Here is a 23,827-nt window from a genome sequence, read left to right on the forward strand (position 1 = left end):
GCGCCCCCGCGGCGCCACCGCCCCCCCCCCCCCCCCCCCGCCCGCCGCGGGCTCGCGCCCCGCGCGCCCGAGGGAGCGGCGAGAGCGCGCCCGGGCGCCCCCCCCCGCCTCCCCCCCCCCCCCCCCTCCACCGGCTTCTCCCCCCTCCGCCCTCCTCCCCCCTTCCCCTTCCCCTCCCCACCCGGAGGAGAGGCGCGGAGTGACCGACGGAGCCAGAGCTCCGGCCGCTCCGAGACCCCGCTCTCCTCCGCGGGGCCCAGGTAAGCGCGCCGCCCCCCGCCCCGAGGCGAGCGGGGGGTCGCCATGGCCGCCCGCCCCCTGAGGCGGTGGCAGCGGCGGGCCGCCCCCATCCCCGCGGCCGCCCGGCGGCGAGGCGAGGCGGGCAGCGCTCCGGGGGCGGCGGGGAGCCCCCCCCCTGCTGCTCCGGTACCGCCGCCTCGTTTATTATCAGCGTTATTATCATCACCCCCCCCCCCCCCCATCCCCACCACCCCCCGAGCCCACCGCCCCGCCACCCTCCTCCGCCGCGGGCACAGCCCGCCGCGGGGGGAGCGGGGGCCGAGCGCTCCGTGCCCGCGGCCGGGGGCACGGTGCCTTCTTTGGGACGCGATGTCTTATTTGGTGTGGGTGGATGGCTTAAGTTGGTAAGTGGCAGGGTTTAACCCCCCTCCCCCGGCCCTCCCCTCCGCCCGCCCCCCCCCACCCCCACCCCCCCCCCTCCCCGTAACCTCCAAAAGGGGAATTTTCCAGCTGGTAATTTCTGCTGCGTCAACACCCAGCTCAAGGGAGAGGAGAAGAGACAAGGGGGCATTTTAGCAGCAGCTCCACTTGCGAGGAGCCAGCCTCAATCCCGGCTCCTGCCTTAAAACCCCTTCCGCCCCCTAAAAACCAGCATCCGCGCAAGTTGGACCAAGAGTTTGTCAGGAGTGCGGTTCAAAACTGCTTGGAAAAAGGGATGAGGTAATAATACTGGTGAAGCATGTTGTATTTCTCTCTCTTTCTGCCTGTCTCTCTCTTTCTCTCTCTCTCCTTTTTTTTTTTTTTTTTTTTTTTTTTTTTAAAAGCCAAGCCTGTTTTGGGTTATTGTCTCCCCCTAAAGCCAGACATAGATCGCCTGGCCTTGCCTCCATTTTAATTGCAGGCTGAAATGGGGGAAGTGACCCTCTTTATTTTTTTTTTTTTTTTTAAAAAAAAAGGCAACACCAAGAAACAGCAACCAAAAAAAAAAAAAAAACCAACCTTGAAAAAATAACGCTGTTCCTTTGGGGGGATATAGGTGATTTTTCATAAGGCTGTAACAAGTGCAAAAGTGGCTGGAAATGTTTTCTGTCATGCTGGGAAACTAGTGAGGTGTCCTCCCCCCTCCCCAGAAGAAGGTGCTTGCAGAATTTGGCGGAGGGGAGAAGGAGAGGTGGGGGGTGAGGGAGGGGGCTGTGCTGCTGGATTGCCTTTGTGTCTCTGTAAATAGACATGTCAGTTCCCAAAGTAATACAAGTAGTGTCTGATAACTCAATCCCAGATGACAAACAGAGAATGGAGCAGATTTGCAGGACTGGAATAGTGGGAGGATTTCTCTTTTGAAACGGAGGGGAAAAAAAAAAAAAAACACCCCACGTTGGTACCTCCTGGGGAGGTTCTTCACCGGCGCGTTACTGGGAGGCTGAGCGTTATGCAGAGATATAAACCGATATTTATTTATTTTTACACCTGACAGGGGAAAGATAAACAAAGGAGAGTTTAACAGCTCTGTAACGAATTCCTCACGCTTTTTATTTTGCAATCTCCATGATTCATTTGGCAAGCCGTACGGGACGGGATTATCATCAGCATTGTTTAAAGCCCTGCTAATTAGGAGATGTGTTTTGCAAACAGTGGTGTTGGAGACACCTGTACCAAAGTTCTTGCATGCGTTTTCATTGCATCACTGGTATCGTTTTTAGCATGTAGTCACTGTAATACAGACCCAGGTCTCAGTTCTTGAACTCCATCAAGTATTTATTACAACTGTGGCTTCGCTGTCGACATAGAGCAGACCCGTTACTAACCCATTGAATGTATTTTCTCAAAAAGGAGGAGTAATTTTTCTTTTTTCTTTTTTTTTTTCCCCTGTGGGAATTAAAAGGAAAAGTCGCGTTATCCAAGAAGAGTGAGAAAAACATAATTGTGAGGAAGAAGCTTGCTGTGACTGGATAGTTCTTTCACTTTTATCCATACCTTGCTTGAACACTTTATGTTTTTGTAGCATCTTTGAATTGGAAATAAAATTTGACTTTCCCCTTCTAAATTCTGTCTAGCTTCTCTCACTGTTTGTCAAGTTTTATATTTTGAAATCCTTAGTGATGGAAAAAATGGGTGGAGTGTGTTATTAGTCACAATATTTTCAACATGTGGGGAGGAATTATCGCTTTAAGGTGTTTTTTGGGAACCGACAAGAAACGGGTAGAGGAGGCTGCCTCATGGGCTGGAGGGAGAGCTAGAAAATAGTATTTAGGGGAGCTCCCAAACGTATGTTCCTGAAAAATGTTATGTGATTTGGTACATTCGTGGGATAACAGTAACTGAAATAGAAAACGAGTCTTTTGTTTTTGATGCAGCCTGTCCAGGAGGGGGAAACTCACTCGCAGCTAAACTTCTCTTGCAGTCTTTTTTGTAGACTGCCTGTTAGTTTTGGTGTAATTGCATCAATTTTACTGTGGCACCAGAAAATGGGGTGTTCTGATAATCCTGGCATGAGGTATTTATTCGTATATTTAAAATGCTGCTTCATTCTCGGGTGTGTAGGATTGAGCCTTTGAAAGCACGACCTGTACGCAGGGTTCTTGGAGATGGAAGAAAATGGGCCACTTTCTCCCCGTGGTCTTTGTTTTCTGGGACAGTTGTACAACAGTGGATATGTTCTTCGCAAGAGGATTTTTTTTTTTTTTTTTTAATAACTGGAAGTGCTTAGGGGAAAACCAGTTTAGCAGCCCCCCCTTCCCCAGCAGTCCTCCGTCGAAAAGAAAAATGCCTCATGTTTGAAAGATGTGTTATTTGCTGCTAATACGCCTGCTTTTCCTCCGGTAACGCGTTGCTGTGAGGTCGAGCATATCCTTTTTGTCTTTGCCATCCACTTGTGTGGATTTTATTTTTATTTTTTTTTTTTTTTCAGATACGTGTTTTTGAAGTTTCTAAGCGAAGTTTCCTGTCCTCCCAGCAGCGCAGCGGCAGGCTGACACCCAATCCAAACTGCTATTGCTTGCGTTCAGAGCAGAATTATTTCATAAACAACTCAAACCTTTCCCAGGACATTTTTCCCCCTCGTGTTCCTGCCGGTTTTACGGGCTGCTCCGGAGCACTCTGTAACGCGGCGCAGGCTCCCCCTAAACTGGTAAAAAGCATTCACAGGGGTTTTCCTTGCTCCTGTGTGCTTACTTTAATGGGCAAACAAAAGGGCAAAGAGAGGGCTTAGTTTGAGTCTTTGAAGAGCTACCTGCAGTGGTAATGGTTATCCCACATGTCCGTTACAATTCCCAGGAGCCAGCAGTTCGTGTCCGTTACCCTGGAAAATTCTGACGCTTTGCACAAAAGGATTAGTACCGTGTTTATGTTTTGCTGCTGGCTTCCAGCTGGCTTCACCGTTTTTAAGCGTGATCTTACCTGTGTTTTACGGGTGTGATACTTGAAACTCAACGTGTATAAACAGTGAGAGGCGGCGTGCGGTGGGGCTGGCTGTAGATAGCAGGGGTCACGCTGGGCCAGAGTGCAAGGACCTACCCCGGCCGTGGGATGGAGGGAGGTGTTTGGTCTCTGCAGCACTGCCATCCTCCTCCTCCTCCCTAAGGATCTCTGTGAGCGTTTTTTACGGTATTTCGGTCGAGCACAACGACAGCCAGGACTCCAGTGTGAAAATTCGTTGCTTCGAAACTTCACTGTATTCCTTCTCGAGGGCTTTTCGTTTCACTAGGCGATACGTTTGTGTTACAGAGCCCTTAAATACAACCCTCAGCAGGTGGTTTTCTCAGTTCTCTCTAGATCTTTAGCCCTTTAGGCAGGATGAGAAATAAAAGCATGTATCGCTTGTCGCGGGACTTCTTTCACTTGGGATGGGGGAGGAAAGGATCTCGGCTTCCCTAACAGTGTGCAGTAGTTTTCTGGTTCGTGCTGCCTTGGTGTGTTTGGATGCAGAAGGATGTCTGGTTTGGAGGGATAGCTGCTTGGGATTCGGTTCCCATCCTATAGCTGCTGATGGAATGTGCTGGTGTCGTCAGTGCTTTTTGTCAGTCTCCACTTCTGTGAAACCGGGGTGCTGGGGTTTACTCAGCTCTTCCAAAACGTTTTCTCTTATGCTGATGAAAAATCATAGTCGTGCTAAAAACGCTTATTCTTCATAATTGCAAACTAGTGCGAAGTCCTCGCCGAGTTTCCGACGAGATATGGTGGAGTTCAGAGGCTCCTGGGTGGGGGTTTCTGCCCCTTGCCAAGTGAGCTGCGGTGCAGTTATTTTCTGAACACTTGCTTTAACTTTCTTTCATGCCCATGTATTTTGGAAACACCAGTTTGTGTTCTGACTGCAGTTGAAACGTTGGGTCTGAATAGCTTCCGAGTGCTCCGCAGGCAGGATGAGATCCTTGATCATTCTAATGAGATGGAAACGCGTTCCGCTGCGCGGTGTTTTGTTGCGCGTAGGTGAGGGTGTACGCGTGCGGTGCGGCAACCGAGAGGAGCGGTAGCGGTGCAGAAACGTGCAGGTAATGCCCAGTTAGAGCTGAAACTCCCCTTTCTGCGTTGCTTTTTGGGGATGTGGCTCGCTTCCTCTCCAGCCTGTGCAGTGGGGATCCTGTCTGCCCTGTTACTTGCTCTGCTTGTGTGTGCACTCGGGAGTTAAAACCACCTGCTGATGCTTTGCTTTGTCGTAAAACTAGCTTGGGGTCTCCTGTGATGGAGGGAAGGAAACAACAAGGGGTCAGAAATATTCTACAAACACAGCAACTAGCTCGGGTGTGGATTAAAAGTAAAGTTGGTGACAAGAATGTCAGAGTGTGTGCCAGGAACTTAGCTGCTTAAGAACCCTACTTAGAAAAGTGAGAAGGGTTTTATGTATCAAAGAATATGTTTATACCTGTGTGTGCTTAAATACCAAGCTATTTTTCCTAATTGTTTCTTCCTCATGTGTTGACCAAACTGCTCATTCCATCCAAGCGAGTTGGCTTCCCAGTGTTTCTCACCTTGTGCTGAAGAACGCTGCAGAAAGAGATTCATAGATTCATAGATTTCTAGGTTGGAAAAGACCTTAGAGATCATCGAGTCCAACCATCCCTAATCCCCATTAAACCATATTCTCAAGTAGATCATCCACCCGAGTTGGTATTTCGGGCAATTAGCTCGCTCGTTCTGAGAAAGGGTTTGAACAAAATTTACATCTTTTGTGCTTACACACCGTTGAAGGAAATAACTTTCTGACTAGTGCTCAAACGGTGCTCTGAAAGAGAAGAATCGATGGTCTGTATTAGCCATTATGTGCTTAAAACACCCAAACCTGACACCAGCTCGTTTCAGTGCTGATAAACGAGCAGTCGGGATGCAGCACTCGGAAAAGTCCTGCTGCTGGAGTATGGAGAACGAGGTGGTGGCTAAATATAAAACTAGCTTATTGACTTCCTTCTTATTACCACTATATCCCTTCTTGGCGTCATTCCACTTCTTTTTTTTTTTTCTTTTTTGATAATAGTTGATCAAATCTGGATTATGAGATTTATACGAAAAAGGGATACTTAGCCAAGGCACTGAGTGCTTGTGCCATGAATTACACAAACGAAATTGGATTGTTCAGAGTGCACCTCGTGTGTTAGCTTTAGTTTGCACTCACTGATTTTATTTTTTACTCTTGGATTATTTCTGACTATTTGTATGTTTTTTTTCTCTTTTAGGTGCTCTTTCCCCTTGGTTCTTCCCACTGCTATACTTCTCTTTAAAAAATTACCTTGTGATTCTTCCTCCTTCTTTGGCTCCCTCCCTTTTTACGTACTGAGTTTGGGAACTTTAGCAAAGATCCCCTAGTTAAAAGCCAAAAACCAGTGAGAAAGTTTCGGGGGAACCATTCTTCAGGGCAATTCCCAGTGTGACGTGCTTGCAGTTCTTTAGGTCCTCTTTTTTTCTTTTTAAGGTGCTTTTTATGTGTTTTCTTTTTTTTTTTCTAATAGATGCACAAGGGCAAAGTCTTTTGCTTAGATTTCTTTTGTGACTCTTTTTTTAAGTGGGAGTTAAAGATCCAGTAGGAGTTAATGGCACTTGGACAGGTAAGTGTCATACCAGCCACAGGCATTTGGATTTTTTCAGGTTGTTTTTTAATCTTCACTGCTAGAGCACCAGATACATCTGTAGCTAAATTCTTACTTTTTTTTTTTTCCTTTTTTAATGTCCACCAGACTTCTCAAGCCTGGTACCCTGTAAGATCCTTGCTTTTTAAGTGCTGGCTAGCTCTTCCACGTTCTTACTGCATTCTGCAAGGTCTGTGGCATGGGTGGTGTCGGATCCGTTCTTCTCTTGATGCCTCCAGATGAGAGAGAGAACAGAGAACAAAAATAGGGGAATGGGACAGAGTTGGAAGTTACGGGGAAATGAGTAAGTGAAATGCAGAGGAAATACAAAGAAATATTACTGCAAGGGAGCATTTTGAACCAGAGCGTGCACCCAGTGCCCCGTAAGGAAAGGTGCATCCTGTTGTATTGGTGAATTGTCACCAGTTGGAATACTGTGTTCGGGCTGCATAGCTTTTACAGGCGTGGAAATTAAACTTTCACCTTCTGTTAGGTATTTGCATCTTTACTCTTTGGGTTTTCTTTTTTTCCAGATTTTTAAGTTTTGTAAGAGGAGCAAACTGCTCTACTTAGTACTTTTGGGCACCCTGCTCTCTAGCTTGAGGGCGACGCTGGCGTTTGGAGGCTGTGATTCAGCTGAGTTGGGGGGGCACAGAACTCACGTATCTTACTTTTGCATAACGTGGGCACATAATTTTTCTGTAACCTTAGGCAAATATTTTGGTTCGGAGGGGAATCACTGCAGCTGTGAGGTTAGATTAATACTCACCTCATTTAAAGTGTGTGGCTGGTGGGTGTCGCAGAAACATTAACTGTAACGTTATGATGTTAACTAGAACAAACAATTTTGTTAAAATTGTTTGAAATCCTCATATAAAGTACTGGTTTTTACAGTGACTTCTTCTAATCACGTCTGTTGCAGCATAGTCAGAAGTTAATAGTCTTAAACTCTTCTTTTTTAACACGAGCTAAATCATTTTTCCTATATGTCAGAATACATTTCCTATATCTGAATATTTCTTGTTCAAAATGGCAAACAGTGTTGTGAACGTGCAGTTATTTTGACTGTTGCTTGTAATTATGTGACACTGAAGGTTTCTGTGTTAAATTAGAGTTTAGATTTTAATTTTTGCTTCCTATTCTTTCCATTCCCAAATACAGGCCATCTGATGGACCTTTTGGAGCTTATTACCAGAGACCAGTCTCCTCTGTTCATTAAATCATGCACTGTCCAGCTGTGAAACATCGTGACGTTTGGTTTTGCTAACAGAAAACATTTTCAAATATTGGTAAGTTCTCAGCATTTAAAGGTATTTTTGTTATGTGGTGAGGGAAAGAGAAAGGGTACCACCTGGATAAAACATTGTCATGAGGACTTACAGTTCTTTTAAAATTCGACGTAACGTTAATAACAAGGGCAGATTTAGAAATCTTACCCAACTGCAAAAGTGGAAGAAATACCTTTTGCTACTCTTCTGCTCCTGCCCTGGGACTAAGAGGAGCTAGCCAAAACAATTGCTGTGGAGAAGCAATCAGAATTAGAGAAAGGCAAGACTTGGCAGTCTGAGGTAGAAATTGAGAACAAAGTCAATGGTATTTGCTTCAGTTGGGTCATATTTGTTTTCAAGATTTTCACAGTCTGCTTGTTGCCATGAGAATGCTTGGGTTTTCCTTTTTAATTCATTTGTATTAGCTATGTTACTTCACTGTTCATAATGACATTAGTTTGTATTGGAAAAGCTTTCTGAATTTTTATCTTCTGATGGTTTTTATTCACAATCTGTTACTACAGAAGGTCAGTCTTGAAGTCAACAATATTGATTTATAGCTCGCTTTCACTAAGAGCACTAATCTGTATATTGAAGATGTCTGAAATACAGAGATCAGAAATCTGGCAAACGCTTTGCTGTAATGACTAACAGTATATAAACAGTATAAAGTTTTGAATAAAGTGCAGTCAGAAGTTTTAGCCAAAGTTAAATGTTGCAAGTGTAGTGAATCTGCTATCCTGAAGAAAATAAAGTCTGTTTTGTATAAGAAAAACAGGTGTACAAGATAATAGTTATAGTGGATGCGTCCTCACAGACAAAAAGCTTTATGTGGATGAACCATTGCTATTCTTTACCTTGTAATCTTAAGCATTAATATTTTATGTGAGAAGTCTATCTGTGAAGGTACCTTACTGTAGCTAAGTGTCTGTATTTTACGCAGAATTTTCAAAATCTTGGGATTGTTTAGTCTCTTAACCTAGAACGGTGTCAGGCAGCAGAAACTGGCCCTTAAAACGTTTCAAGAGGAAATTCTCTTGAATATTCCGTTGCAAACTTGATTTTTTTTTTTTTCCCAGGAGTTGTATAGGTAGCTTTTTAACCTCAGTATTTTACAGGTCAAATAAGGTGAATTAGTGCCCTTCAGGCCACAAATGTCTCTTTAAAAGTCATTAAAGTGAGAATGTTTTGAAAAGCTACCAAACAGGAAACACTGTTGTTTCAAGGATCTGTTTGAAGTTTTGGTATCTAAAATTAGCCTTTTTTTTCCTATATTTGAAGAAGTAATTCTTGCTTATATTATTGCAGAAAGGCAACCAGGATTTTATTACCTGCACTGTATTGATACGCTTTGAGGTTAACAGTTTTGGGGGTTCATTGTCATGAAAGGAATGTTTGGAGGGAAAGCACTTAAAAATGTACCACTGTTGTCGTAATCTGAATAGTTTAATGCTAATAACTTCTTCTGGTGTTGTTTCTTGTCGTAGCTCTGTCTCCTACAGGAGTTCATACCAGCGCTATCGGGAAGTCCCGTTCTGCCCTGGGCTGTTTTTTTTTGGATGTCCTCAGCTGTTGTAGAGAAGCACTAGACCTGGAACCCAGTTTGTTACTGGTAAGAAATAACTCTATTTATTTATTTATTTATTTATTTATTTATTTATGATACTATAGTTTGCATGCTTTCTCTAAAAAAAAAATTTCAGTAAAAATCTCTTTACTGCTTGTTACTCTGAGGCTATAGCAAAATGAGCATCTCTGGTCTTTTTTTTTTTTTTTTTTCCCCTCTTATTTCTAACTTTACAGTTTCTAAATTTCTGATTCTAATTTCTAATTACCCTGCTTTCAAAATGTGGATGCTGACAGTTTTCACTGGCTTTCATTTTTCAGACCTGGTTTCCCTCTTGAAAGTCTTCACGCGCTGTCAGAGCTAAGGAAGGTTAATAAGTGGATTTTTTCTAAGAAACCTTCAGAAATCCTGTCTCTTGGTTGCACTTTTGTAGGGTCCGGCTTCTGCACACTGTAGCTGGCCCTGTAACGTCAGGCAGATGGTTTGACAGGTCAAGGCCAAAGCCAAGTCTCTGGTTTGATGTTCTGGAGCAGAGGGTGAAATGTTTAATGAAAGCTCCCGTTGTTTTAGGCTGTACTTACTGGAGTTAGATTCTGCTTGTGGTTCGTATTCGGGTGGCAGAACAAACCTTTGATGATAGGAATGACTAGGAGCATGTAGTGTTTTGCATGTCCTTATTCATTTCCTGAAACGCCTTCTTCTATTTCCCATTGCTTCAGATCTATGTATTTTCGTGGTAGGAGCAATTGTAAACTGGTGATGTCTTAAATGTGTTGTATTCCCTGGCTAATCGAGCCTGATCCGACGGGAAGCTGAAAGCCTGTGCTTCGAGTGAGCCATGTCCGTGCCGGCGTTACAGCTGCTGAAGGTGTGTGCGTGTCCTGCTGCTGCTCCTTCAACTTGGGCTTTCTGGGCTGTAACTGCTGTGGAGGTGCTGTTTTAGTGCTGTTTGTGATGGGGTAGTGTTGGCTTGAAAGTGGAGAAATTTAGTCAATCCTCTCAGACAGATGTTCATTGAATACTTGTAGGGGCTTGGGGTTTCGTTTGCCCTACAGTCATAGAGAATTGAGTGGGCATCTCCAGTTTGATTAAGAAATACTAGTTATATTTTATTAAGTTCACTGAAAATCACTTGTCTCCCAAATCCCTGCCTTTTCTGTCATTCTATAGATTTCTCAAACCGAACGACAAAACTTTTATTTTCTTCCTGTGACTCCCAACCCGCAAGGGTGAAGGTGCCCTGTGTGGGCTCCAGTTAAACATTCCCTCCCCGTGAGAAGGGAAAGGTGGCACCCTGTTGTTCTCATAGCCACTGCGAGTTGTGAGTAACCTCTTTGGCCCAAGGATCTGCTTTGGTCTGTTTCAAACATCTGCCTGTTCCTCTTTGGATCCAGAGTTGTGGTTGGAACAACCAGCTTAAACAAGGAAGGATCAGTTTCAGGAATCAGAATAGGAGAGAGGAGTTCTTTTTGGCAACCGTTCATTTTCGTATTCGCATCTCCTTGAGCCAACGTATGGATACAGTTGGGGGGTATCTAATATCAAGAATTAAGACTCTTCTAGAAACCGTGGGCTCTTCTTCCTCAAACAGACTTGTGAGAAAACTGTGCTCCTGGAGATTCGTGCTTGTCAAGCTGCTGAGCAGTGTCCTTTGCGGGGAGTACGTCCTGTAGTACCCAAGTCTTCTGCTTTTTCTCTCGTTTAGGAGAGCAGGTATAGGCACCATCCTTTTCGGTTGCCAAGGTTACGCCGAAGCATTAAATTCTCCCTTCTTTTCAGCGCAGGGCACGTGGGTAGGAGGAACCCTCTGCATTTCTGTTCTCTTCAATTGGATAAAAGTGAAACTTAGACACACTGTGTCTCGTTGGGCAAGGAGGCGTCTCGAGCCCCATCTCACCTTACAGAGCGCCTTCGCAGAGGAATTTAAAAAATGTTGGAATGTCTTGGGAGTGGAGACGTGGACAGGACACAGGGGAAGTGGAGAAGTGGGGTGTGTTTGGTTTTTTTTTTTGTACAATAAACCATCGGAGTGAATTTGAGTTCTTCCTTAATCTGTTTTATTTTTCTCTGAAGGGCAGGGGGGGAGGAAACAACACATTTTTGGTTAAATTCCAGTTGGCCTGTTTTCTCTAGGGAGCACCGAGGGGCTGGTGGAGGAGTGCACTAGTGAATATTTGGTACTCTCTAACTTGTGTCCTCAGTATTAGACGTTTAGAAAATTGTAACAGACTAAATGTCATGGAGTTTTAAATTTTTTATTTGCTTACATTCTGAGAAAGCAAAAAGTAAACAAACAAAAAACCCCACCAACAACTAAAACCTGAAAAAACCCTTGAGTCCTTTTTTCTTTTCCTCTTTTTTTTTTTTCCTGTTTTCCTTCTGAGTGAAGAGATTTTATTTTTGTCCCCACTATTTCCCAGGGGACTGTACTGTAGAGGCTTTCATGTACGTGCTCCGTTTCTTGTCTGTGGCTTTTTGTCAAAATTCAAATAATGCACTGAGTTTTGGATGCAATAAAGTTGTACCTCTTAATTTTACTGGGGTTAAGATTTTGGTCAGGAGACTTATTATGGGTACATGTGCTGAGAGATTGGCTTTGTAAGTATTTCTGGTTACTCTTTTTAAAACCGTTCCAACAGTAGGTGAAGATTGTGTTTATTTAGACTCTTATTGTGTCATCGGGTGATATTTTCATGTTCAAACAACTGCACTGATAGTGCAAAATAAACAGTTTTCACAGATGCTGTATTTGTAGGGCTAGGTTCATTCCAGCTAGGGTTAAAGGTGATATAAATTATTAATGCTTGCTTTAAGAGCAGGTTTTTGACAACATGAAAAATAAAAAGCTGGCCTCTATCTTGACAGAAGTTTGCATGAACGTGATTGTTAAATCTGCTCATGTTTTGTTCTTTTTGCTGTTACGTGCAAATGTTGTTTGTTTAGGGATATTTTTTTTCAGTTGTTTTTGGGGAAGTAATAGGCTTGAATTACTGTATCACCTGTGAATTGACTTACGAAGAAGCCTGATCTGCTACAATTTATTTTGTGGAAAATCTACAGATGAGCTTTCATGGTTCCTGGACTTCTTGGAAAGTTGCGTTGTGGTCGTGTGTTGTCCACGGCAGGCCCAGGCCAAAGGATTTTAGTAGGTGCTCAACTTTGAAATCCTTCAGTGTACTAAAAGGGCCTGAGATACAACAAAAAAAAAAAATCTTTGATCTTCGAGGTCTGTTTCTAAAAAGTCTCCACGGTTTATTCCATCTTTACTGTGCTTCCACTACAAGTTTGAAGGGTACTGCTTTTCTGAAAAAATCTTTCCACAACATCTTTTAAGTGGGTGATTAATATCGTTACCAGGAAAAAGGGGGGGGAAAAGCCCCCAACAACAAGCCACAAAACAGCATGTAAAATTGGAATACAGGAGCACAGAGTTTTGAAGCTTCCTGAATTTTTACTACTAGCAATTGCCTTAAATTTAACTTGGATTAATTCCCTAGTGATCCTTGACATTAAACGGATGTTCTGGTTTGACATGGGTAGACAGAAACTAATTAATTCCTCTGAATTTGAGGCATATTTAATTTCTCCCCCAAAGACCTCTCATTTAAAAGGTACAACGCTGTGACAAATGTTGGATGTGGAACGATGTGTATAAAGTGTCAGACCCTTCAACAGAGGAGGATCAAGACATCTACAATAATAATTGCTAGTTTGGAAGATGTGAAACTTTATTGATTAGACTGAACACAGGAGTATCCACATCATTGCTTGCATACTTGAAAATGCTCTCGAGTGCCCACCTGTCAGTGGAAGGGAGGCTGCTCTTTGATGAGTGTCTTCCCCATTATCTCTCTATCTTTTTATACTTAAAGTCCTTTGGAACAAGGACAAGTTGTCTTTCCTTTGCATAGAGGAACTTACGTTGTCATTATTTTTACTTGTTATATTTTAGAATATCGTGTATTTTTGCTTTCTTGTCCAAAAGCTACCTACTCACCCTCTGCTCTTGTCCCCAGTGTCCTTGGAAATGGGAGCAAGTAAGATAGGAGGACTGTATGATCTACTGTAATGACATGCTTTTGTTCATCCATGGCTTGCCTGGAGGGTGTCTTCTGTCAAGAGCTTGGTGGGTGGGAGGGACGCCAGTAAGGGACCTTGTATAGATTTTTGCGTGTGTGTGTTTATTAAAAATCCCTTGGTAGGAAATAAAGTCAGAGAAAAGCTATTTCCTGAAGAGGATAGCAAGTGCTTCATCCACGAGAAGCAGCAGATTAGTCCATGTCTGAACCTCAACCTGGTCCAGTCTAAACCAAAGGTAGCAAGAGGCAAATATTGCACCCTGGGTTTCTGCCATAGGCAGCTTAAACAAAGGACAAGGTGTATCTAAAACAGACTTACCAACAGTGAGGAGGAGCCCAACCCACTCAACTAAGCTGAATAAATATATGAAATAGTAAAGAAATGAAATCTCAAGGAATCGGTGTAATTTCTAGGTGAAAAACATTCAAGAAGAAAAGCTGTTGTTGCATAAATTCACAAAAGCAGGTGAAGACATTGAAAAATACTCCTGACACCAATCTGTGAGGAAAATTATCCTTGCAGGAGGTTCCCTCCCCACCGCCCCAGTTCCAGGGAGCTGATGTCTTCGAATAGGATTTTCATATCTGTGAGGAACAGCAAAAGGAAATGCCTTATCCGAAACCTTTGATCGCTTCGTAATTGTATGCCGTGAGGTTTGCTTGCATCTTCCTCTGAATCATGTGGATCTGGCAGCTGTTGAAGCCAGGACCGATGATGGACAACTCACTTGATCCTATGTGGCAATTCGTATTTCCTGAGGGGACTAAGCTGACTCTTCAGCTCCTAAAAGTAGAGGCAGTAGTGGTTTCTGGAATAAGACAAAACTGAACTGTCATTCTGCCTTAATAGGTGGTTCTCTCAAACATGAAGACATTGGGAAGCAGTGGCAGCCACCTTCAGAGCCTGGGTTAGAGAGCTTCTGGTTCCATCACAACCTTTTCAGACCAAACACCTGAAAAATCTCTTCCCCCCACCCCCGCTTTACTCACTGACTCTGATTCTTGGTTTGATGTCTGTCTATCTATCTATCTATCTATCTATCTATCTAGCTATCTATCTATCTATCTGTCTATCTGTCTATTTATTTGAGATGGAGATGGCTTCTGTGTGAGAATTTGGTTTGAGGTCTCTGGGCAGATTTCAATGGTAAATAGGTAGTGTTGTTCAGATAGCATAGATCTACGCTATTATCAACCTCGTCCAGTTCAAATTAAAAAAAAAAAATTAGCTTCTTCATGTGTTCTGTGCTTAATTCTGTAGAAGAGCTGTATGGATTTGAAAGAGATGACACCAGTTCAGCCTGTTGTGTTGCAGGAAGATGGTCCTTCCTCTCTTGAGAGAAGCAGATGCTTCTCGATGATCAGGGACCAGGTGGTCTTGCAAATCAGCATTTCTGACACTGCTGAGAGGCAGCTCCATTCTTGCAGAACTGGAGAAGCCCGTGCGGGCAATCTTGTGTAACTTGAACTTCTGAATCATCAGGTGGCCCTCTAGAAGAAAGTTCCTGTGTTACCTGTGTTCTGTGGGCCGAGAGGTTCTTTTCTAGCAACAGAGTTGGCTAAACCGTAGCTATTTTGCTCCTGGTAGCACAGACTCAGGGAAGGGGGCAGAAGTCTGATGGATCTGTATTCCACAGTCCAGGAAACCCACCTGCATGTGTCAGGGAACATTCTTAACCGTGGCTGTCCTAGGGCTGCCCACTGCTGCAAGCAGGTTCCGACGGATGGGACTGAATTTGTGTTTGAGCTCGATTCACGTTAGGAAGTTGCTTCAAACTGGCATCGTACTGGCAGTGCTTGCATTTCACCATGTGTGCTGCAAGGCCGTGAGACCTCAGAAGTACGGTGATTTTGGTTTTTACCAGTAACCACCAGTAGCCTAAACCCAGGCTTCTGCTGTGTGCGCCTGCCCATAATTACATTCGGAATTTGGTCTCGTCAGCAGATACCAATTTTAGAGTCCCATGTTGACGGGGTGGGCCCACATGTCAGTTTTACAGTCGGAACTTCTTTGGAACAAATTTAAGTTTTGGAGAGGAAGGAGTAGATATCCTTCATGTCATGTGGCAGCTTGGTGCTCTTAGTTGGCTGGACCATTAAAACCGCTGTTCCAGGGTGTATAAATCTTGATAGCAAGTTCCAGAGAAGTGGTATAAGCTAAAGTGGCAGAAATTAATGCCAAGGAATTTGTACTTGCAGGTGGGATAGAATTCAGTCGGAAAATATCAGTGCCACGGATTGCTGTCAACATATCCACATTTAAGACTCTTTTCTGTTTTGGGGGTGTAAAAGGATAATTTGGAGTGTAACTTAGAAGATACAGGTCTCTGCCATGCTGTGGGCACTGACTACCCTTTTTTGGGGCATACTGCCAAATCTTGTGAAAGATGATCAAAAGTCCTGTGAATTCTTATCAGCTGGGTGGATGCTTGTTGTTTTGGTCATAAGCATCTTTTCTAGACATGAGTGTTTAGGTGATTATTAGACTCTACCCAGTATCTTAGGATGGTTGTGGAGTAAACTTGGAGATGTAAAGCCAAGGAAGTAAGACATTTTATTGTAAAGTCAAACATATCATTCTTCTATGTAGTTAAGCTTCGAAACATCAATTTTCACAGTTCTGATCTATTGCCAGTTTAGTTTGGGGGAGGACTTAAAATTTTGTGACGTGTGGTCTTGGATTTGTCTGTTGCTCTTGTGACTTGGAAACAGTATTTACAGCCCCTCAACGGCAATATAGCAGGGGAAATAGCTGCTTTCGGTTGGCTTTGGCTGTTTGAGGGTTCCAGCTATTCAGTGTGCTGCACATAATGCTTGTTCCCGTGAGGAAATTATGTTACAGAGTGCTCTTCAATAGTTGATCTCCATCAGCTTGGTTTCACGTGTAGTACCTCCGTCAAAACCAAACTTTACTGAACCCCAACAGTAAAAACCGAGAGCTGTTTTACCCAAGTAACTTAAAGACAAGTCGTCTTATGAGTCTGCAGTAATGTAAAGAAATGTTTCTCTGGAATGTTGTGGGGCCACTAGAGGATTGAACTTCAAATCTAGTCCCTTTTAAAGTAAATTATTTGAAGTCTGGTAAAAATAAGCTGCATCATGCGATGAATGCGCAGTCTTTCTAGGCAGGAGTTGTATTTCGTGGCGTTCTTTCAAGACGAACCTGTTGCTTAATTGGGTTCAACGCGGGGTTTGTCTCAGGCTCTGACAAACACGCCTGTGAGCTTGTGTTGGATTTTGTAACACTGTCATTTCCTTCCCCGTGCAGGACTTGTGGAAGAGGAAACACAAAGATTTCCAAATGAATAACCGAAAGGAAGATATGGAGATGCTTCCCACTACCGTCACCTGCTGCGTGAGCTGAACGAGCAGAGGCAGCACGGCATCCTCTGCGACGTGTGCATCATAGTGGAGGGGAAGATATTTAAGGCTCACAAAAAACGTTCTGCTTGGGAGTAGTCGCTACTTCAAAACGCTGTACTGCCAGGTACAGAAAACCTCCGACCAGGCCACGGTCACCCACTTGGACATTGTGACTGCACAAGGCTTCAAAGCCATCATCGACTTCATGTATTCCGCACACCTGGCGCTGACCAGCAGGAACGTCATCGAGGTGATGTCGGCCGCCAGCTATCTGCAGATGACAGATATTGTCCAAGCCTGTCACAACTTCATCAAAGCAGCTCTCGACATAAGCATAAAGTCGGATGCCTCGGATGACCTCGTCGACTATGAACTCGGAGCCCCTTCCAGCAGCAGTACGGATGCTTTGATTTCGGCGGTCGTGGCTGGCAGGAGTATATCTCCATGGTTAGCTCGGCGAACGAGCCCAGCAAACTCTTCTGGAGATTCAGCTATTGCCAGCTGCCACGAAGGAGGGAGCAGTTACGGAAAAGAGGATCAAGAACCAAAAACAGACAGCCACGAAGACGTTTCATCCCCAGTCTCTTTGGTCTAGTGACATGGGCTATGGGTCTTTACGTATCAAAGAGGAACAGGTTTCACCGTCGCATTATGGAGGGGGGTGAGCTGCATTCTGCCAAGGATAGTGCAATACAGAACGCCTACTCGGAACAGGGAGGTAGGGATGGCTGGCAGCCCACTGGGCGCAGGAAAGAACAGGAAAAATAAGAAACTGTGCGGCATATTACGCAGCAAGTGGAGGATGACAGCAGGCAGGTTCGCCCATGCCATCTTTTTTGCCTGCCTCGGGATGGCCATACAGCAGTCGAGACCCAAGTAAGTCATTCTTCTGTTTTTTTTGTGGCTTGAAATTAAAAATGTTGAGGTAGTTAGACCTGTTTACAGTGTGATATTATAAGTCTGTGAAATATATGAGCTTGCCAGGAACTGAAAAATGCAGAAATCTGCCAGCAACTGAAAAGACCTGAGCACTGTACGGTTCAGTCGGGAACCTCAGTGTCACAGCGTTGCAGGCTGGTTTTCCTGTGAAAGAAGTGGTAGTTTTGTTTTGGCCTTGAACATAGAGCAGCCTAAATCACCCCCAAAACACTGTTATTAATAGTTAGAACTGATGAGAGAGGAGCTTATTTTAGCAGATGTGCGAACTGGTGTCAAGGCTGAAGAATTTTCCTTGCAGTGTATCGATGATGTAATTACACCACACACCAGTGTAATTTAGTCTTAACGATACCATCTTCAGTACTTTCTGATATTCAGGTGTCACTTTCTCCTGTGTAAGGAAACACCTTGGCTTGTTGCTGCTAATGGCAAGATAAGTGTTTGGTAACTCTTCAGAATCATGTGGGTTTTTGAGGGACTACTAAGGCTTAAATGCGTTTTGATGTGTGACTACTTGAAGTCTGAGATGAGTGGCTGCTTCTAAAGTGCATAGCCAGGGAGAAAAATGTTTTCTCGACTTCTTTCGAATCTTCAGTAGTTATTTTTCTGTCTCAAAGTAACTATATTATTTGATTCATTAATCATGGGCAATTAACAGATCCAAGGATGCTACCAATACAGGAGGTTGAGTGTTTTTTTTTCCTAAAGACTTGAAGGGAGTGTGGCGTTAAACTCCCTCGAGCTGACTTGAAGAACTTGGTCTGTGCTGTGAGTTAGCCTGTGTTTCACTGCATACCAGAGCCCAAGTCAGCCAGGAGAAGGGTGTGTGAGATTATATCCCTTGTGTTGCCAAATTCAGATGAAAAAAGCAATATAAATAGTACTGAACGTCTGGCAGAGTCTTTGTGGGCTCCGAAGGACGCGTAAGTTGCTCAAAGTTTAAATGTGGTGTTCCTTGACGGGTAACTCTCTACAAATGTCTTTAGATTTATTATTCTTTACAGTTATCTGCCGCAGCAAGCTTGCATGTAATTATTCTAATTGGCTGATGATAAAATCTAAACAACGTCAGTTAGAAGAAAAATGTGAGATAACTGAAGATAAGAGTGATTTATGACGAATCCTGTTTTTACGATGCATGTATCTTAGGATTGTTTCGAATGCAGATTCCGCATGATTGCCTGGTATGCTATTCACAGGCAAATATTCTTCACTTTCATGGCATCCCATCAAAACAGCTCCATCACTCGCACTGTTTGAGGTGTGTGGGGTTTGACAGGTCTAGGAAGCAAATCCCACGTGTTGGAGTGACTGCAGAAACAACGGCAACCGTGATTGTCTTAGCAAACTGGTTATGGATTGAATGTCTTTTATTTTGCACTGTTTTCAGTAATTTAAAGAGATTGTATGCTGAAGCTGAATGGTGTTTGGATTATTTAACCCCTAATTGTTCAGGGATTAAGTAGAGGTGGCCTTTTTCATTCCAGCTGTTGGCAGATGAGAGGAACACAGCTTCTGGTGTTGGCTCAGCGCGGTGCTGAGGCAGCGCATCAGCAGCACAATCAAATTATTTGTTCCAAATCCTGTCTTCAGTGCGGTTTCCAATAAAAGACGCGTCCCTAATGATGGGAAGGGGGACGCGGAGTGGTGGTGGCTGGGGGAGTAGTTTCAATACTCCCACTAGTAAAGCAAAAGGAGACACTGAATGGCACCACTGGTTTGTGCAAAATGAGAGGAATGCCAGAACGGAGCGGGCGCAGGGGCCGCGTGTGTTGGCAGTGGCCAGTCGGGCTGGGGGCTGCCCAGTGTGTGCAGAGCAAAAGGAACCGTGCTGAGCAGGGGACGGTGTCTGGGGACGAGCTGCTCATGGTTTCCCCATGTTGGCCATCTGGAGAGGTGAGCAGAGATGGAATTCTCCTTTCTGTGCTGCTGGAAAGGGACGTTCTCTGCACCATGGGGCCTGAGCTCGTGGTGTGGGTGCATCTCTGCATGCTTAGGGGACATGCACAGGAGGAGCCCCTGCGTGTTCTAGCTCGAATTTTCTTGTCTTTTGGGGGACTTCTTGGGTACGAATTGGGAGGATTTGAGATCTGCGTGTGTGCGGTTTTCAGCTAACGCTTGGACATCCCACCAGCAGCAAGCCTCACGTGCTTGTGTCCATACTGTGGTTTGGGTGGAATCAGAGTTGGTCACTCGGTGTGAAGTTGCTTCTCTCTTTCAATAGAAGTGAAAGCATCTCTGCTACCCCAACCATCACTGTCTTCGTCCCTACAAGCAGTAGGGTCTTTTGGTCTCACATGAATATTTTCCATCTCCAGCAGGTGGAAGCAACCCTCTTGTGAACTGCTCCATCTCCCGGGTTGCCAAGCTGCAGGGTTCTGCGTAGGTTCGTTATTGGTACCCCAGGTTCTTGGCTTTCCTGCTAGAGTTCAGAAGTAGTCGAGGGGTGTTGCAAAGTTAGGTCCTATGCATGAAGGAAAAATGATTCTCTTGAGTGAAAACAGCTAATGGCAAGTGTCTGCACTGTGTAATGAGAATTTAGGATGTATTCAACTTGTTCGATTTAGTAGTTCAGGCTTCATTCTTTAAAACAGACTTGTAGTCTAAGGCTCTTTTTTTCTTTAACTTCATTTATTTAAGGGTGTCACTATGTGTATTGTTCGTGGCTAAGATGAAAAGGTACTCCTTGGCTGAGGAAATGGGTGTTGAATGTGCTTTCATAAGTAGCTAAGAGGAAGAAAGTTACCTAGAACTCTCTGTTCTTTGAGGCTCATTCACTTTTCTGATCTATTCAGTTATTTTAAGACGCCGCTTGTTCAGTCTGAAAGCCCTTATTGTGGGATAATTTGGGTACCATTTGCAAATGCTTCTATACTGGAGGACTAACACAGACTTCTGCAATGCAAAAGCTGAGTTGGGAGAGAGACTCCGTCTTAAAAGTTCAGTGTTGGTGTCTTCCTCCTGAAATTGTTTGTTGCATTTCAGCAAGATGCAGGCAGCGTTTGGGAGGGTGGATCTTGCAAGTAACCATTGCATCACCCTTTTAATTCAGTGGTTATTTGGGGCAGTACACTTCGGAGATTAAAAATACCCTCCTGCTTCTCTGATATGCAGGATTACTTATGTTGTGTTGCAAAGAAACTCGTCATTTCACTGAAACTTTGATTTTGAAACAGCTGACCGCTTGTTTATGCTTTGTAGTGGTGCTTTTTCAGTGGGAAGCAGATGTTCTTATCAACATAGGCAGGGTGCATTAAAGTGTCTCAGATACATAAATAGAATGGCTTAAATATGATGCAATAAGGCCTCAAAAAGACACAGTTGTTTTTTTTTTTAATTGAAAGGATAAGAGAATTCTTTCCAAATCAGTTGATTCATTTCCAGATGTTGGTGGGTGCGGAGAAGGGATTTGGAGAAGTACTGAGACGACTCAATATGAGTTAGCTGCAGGAAGTCTCGTTTATTGCGCAGTTCTTATTGCTTATATAGACAGTATTTGCCAATAATCCTGAGACCACACCTTTTCTACACCATTATTGGATGATACATATGCTTGTCATATTTAACAGCTTATTTCAAACAGGTACCCGCCTAGCGAAGCTCTGCTCTAAGCAAACACTACTCCCTTATCATGCTGCATAGTTTTCTTATCCTTAACTTCAAGGGCATTCTGCCCCTGAGGCCTAACTTTAGAGCTCCAGTCCTTATTTACACAGGGTTTTTCTTCGTGCAGTCTCTTCAAGGATCTGCACTCCGACAAATCCCCCTTTCTTTTCTTGCACGAAGAAACCCCGTGCATGAGACTGTCACCCCCAGTTACTAGCATATTGTTTTGGTACAGCCTTGCAAAGCAGTTTCTAGCATACTACTTCCCTTTCTGAGGGCTTTACAATTTCCACTATATCCAAGACTCCACTGAGCAGGAGGGTGTCAGTCAGCAGGGTCGTTGCAGAGAAGGGAGGCAGGCACAGCACCTTCAGGGCGTCCCCTGTTTATCCACACAGTGTGCCCTGCAGCCTCTTTCCGCTCCGCTCTGAGCCATCCCTTATACACCCTCAGCAGAGTCTATGAAATAGGTACTGACACAGCGTTGCGGCAACGCGTGGCCAGTGCGTGCGACAAGGCCGCCAGGTATGTGCTCTGCTGGCCAACAGCGGATTTTTTAAGTTGTAACATATTTCTCCTAGCTTCCTTTTTCAAAGTTACGTGCTCACAACTAAGTCTAGTTTGTAATTCTTTGTCATTAATTCGGTACCAGTTAATGCTTTTCCTTCCAGTAGCTACGGGTGGAATCCATACACCTTCCTATCGGAGAAAAACACACAAAGCATATATACAAGCAATATATACAAGCAACTTTTACACACGTAATATACTAAATCATAAGAAACATAAAGACAGTTTACATATCAATATACAATCCTCTACCACAATTCTCCCCGAATGCTCTCCAAGCCATTGCAATTGTTCGTGGATGGACTCACCATGGTCACTTAGATTAAAACAACACATGTTTGTGTAACGTGGTTGTTGCTGGCACTACCTACAAATTTTGATCCTAATAATTTAACTCTTGTGGGGAAATATACGGAAGACTGCCCCTTTTTTGTTTATCAAGCATTTGTTTTAACGTTAAATGAGTTCATTCAATAACAGCTTGTCCCGTAGGTGAAATGAGGGATACCGGTAATGTGAGTCACTCCCCAATCCTGTAAAAAGGCACCATACTGGATCACTGTCTGTCCCAATTTTCTTTGGTACTCCCATGGTTTTCTTCAGTGTGAGCAGTAGCAACAACAAAGGCAGAAAACATATCAACAGTTACATGTACATATTTAGATCAATTAAACGATGGAATATAAGTAATATCAGATTGCCATAATTCATTGGCACATAAACCTGTTAGATTTACTCCTGCTGGAGTATTTGAAGGCACAATATGTTGATGGTCAGGGCAGGCACCTGCAATCTGCTGAGCTTGATCTGCTGTCTGACCTGACAGAGAGCATCATCTACCACCAATTGACAAACTGTAGGACTATTCATCATTCCTTGAAGCAGTACAATCCAATGATATTGTTGCGTGGGTCGTTCATTGTTAAGCACTGGAACTGAAAAGGCAAATCTAGGCCAATCGTTAGGGTGCAAATAAATAAAAAAAAAGTAAAAGGTGAAATAACCCAATCTTTTAAATCAATCACCATCAAATGCTAACATTGTGGAATCATAGTAGGATTTGGTACACCCGGTTGTAAAGCACCCATTGGTGAAATGATTGCATTAATAGCTCTTAAATCTTTTAACATAATCTCCACTTTCCTGATTTCTTTGAGATAACAAATTTGGAGTATTCTATGGGCTAGTGGAGAGAATTTTATGTCCTAATTTGAGCTGTTCGTCGACTAATTTTTGAGCTCACTCCAGCCGCTCGCTTTTTAATGGCCACTGATCGACCCAGACCGGCTTACCAGCTTGAGTCAGGGCTGGACATCAGTGACGTGTGCTAAAAATTTGAGGTTAGCCTCACATTCCAGTGATTCAACAAAGCCCAACCTCATAATGTATATGGGACATCAAAAACATATGGTTTCAAAATAGCTTGTTTGTTACCTGGGCCTACTGCTAACAAGGTCTGTGCACTCTGCTGTGGGATCTGTGTTCCACCTACTCCGATCACAGCTGCCAGGGCTTGTATCAGAGGCCGAGAGGGCGGCCAGTCAGGATTTTTCACTATAGATACATCAGCCCCTGTGTAAACTAGGCCAGAAAAGCCTTCCCATTAATGATTACTGTTAAAGGAGGCTGTGCAGCTGTGACTGTCTGTGTCCAAAATTCTTTTTGTGATAGCAGAGTGACCTTTATTGTTATATAGGCAGCTTTTATAGATTATTACTCTGGCCACGATGTGTCCACGCGGCCCTCACCCAGCTGTGATTGGGTACAAACAATAGTGCACGCACCTATTTTAACTTTACTATTGGCTATGCCTAAAAAGGAGCTATTTTTCACTTGCTAAAGTAAACATCATTTTCTCACACACTCTATATCAACTTCCCAAACTCCCCATGTCAACTTCTCACACTCCCTGTGCCAGCTGTTTCACACTCCCTTCTCTTTCTCACCCTCGTTATCGGTGTTTCCCAACTTCAGAAAAGAGCACAGGCTTAAATCATCAAGGTGAAACCTCAACTGTAGCTGTGTGTATGATGCCACAATTCCCCCTTTTTTGTTTTTCTATGACCATTACTTGATGAACGTACTCTGTACCGTTTGCTGGGAGCATAACAATAGGCAGGGGTGATTATTACTATGCAT

General features: G+C 43.8%; 1 protein-coding gene and 1 long non-coding RNA gene across 2 annotated transcripts in view; both read left to right on the top strand.

Annotated features, from left to right (window-relative positions):
• Positions 1–611: 611 nt before the first annotated feature.
• Positions 612–9,103, top strand: LOC147527501 (uncharacterized). The gene is made up of 4 exons (XR_015222668.1): positions 612–644; positions 780–960; positions 7,458–7,585; positions 9,052–9,103. It is a non-coding gene; the product is annotated as an uncharacterized LOC147527501 (long non-coding RNA).
• Positions 9,104–9,128: 25 nt separating this feature from the next.
• Positions 9,129–23,827, top strand: part of ZBTB46 (zinc finger and BTB domain containing 46) — a 51,163-nt gene continuing 36,464 nt past the window's right edge. Inside the window, 7 exon segments of the mRNA XM_086622816.1 lie at positions 9,129–9,176; positions 16,479–16,536; positions 16,539–16,645; positions 16,647–17,150; positions 17,152–17,229; positions 17,231–17,384; positions 17,387–17,449. Of these exon segments, the coding sequence (XP_086478942.1) occupies positions 16,512–16,536; positions 16,539–16,645; positions 16,647–17,150; positions 17,152–17,229; positions 17,231–17,384; positions 17,387–17,449 (931 nt within the window). The 5' untranslated portion in view covers positions 9,129–9,176; positions 16,479–16,511.

Source organism: Tauraco erythrolophus, chromosome 18 (genome assembly GCF_009769465.1).
Source record: "Tauraco erythrolophus isolate bTauEry1 chromosome 18, bTauEry1.pri, whole genome shotgun sequence".
NCBI lineage: Eukaryota > Metazoa > Chordata > Aves > Musophagiformes > Musophagidae > Tauraco > Tauraco erythrolophus.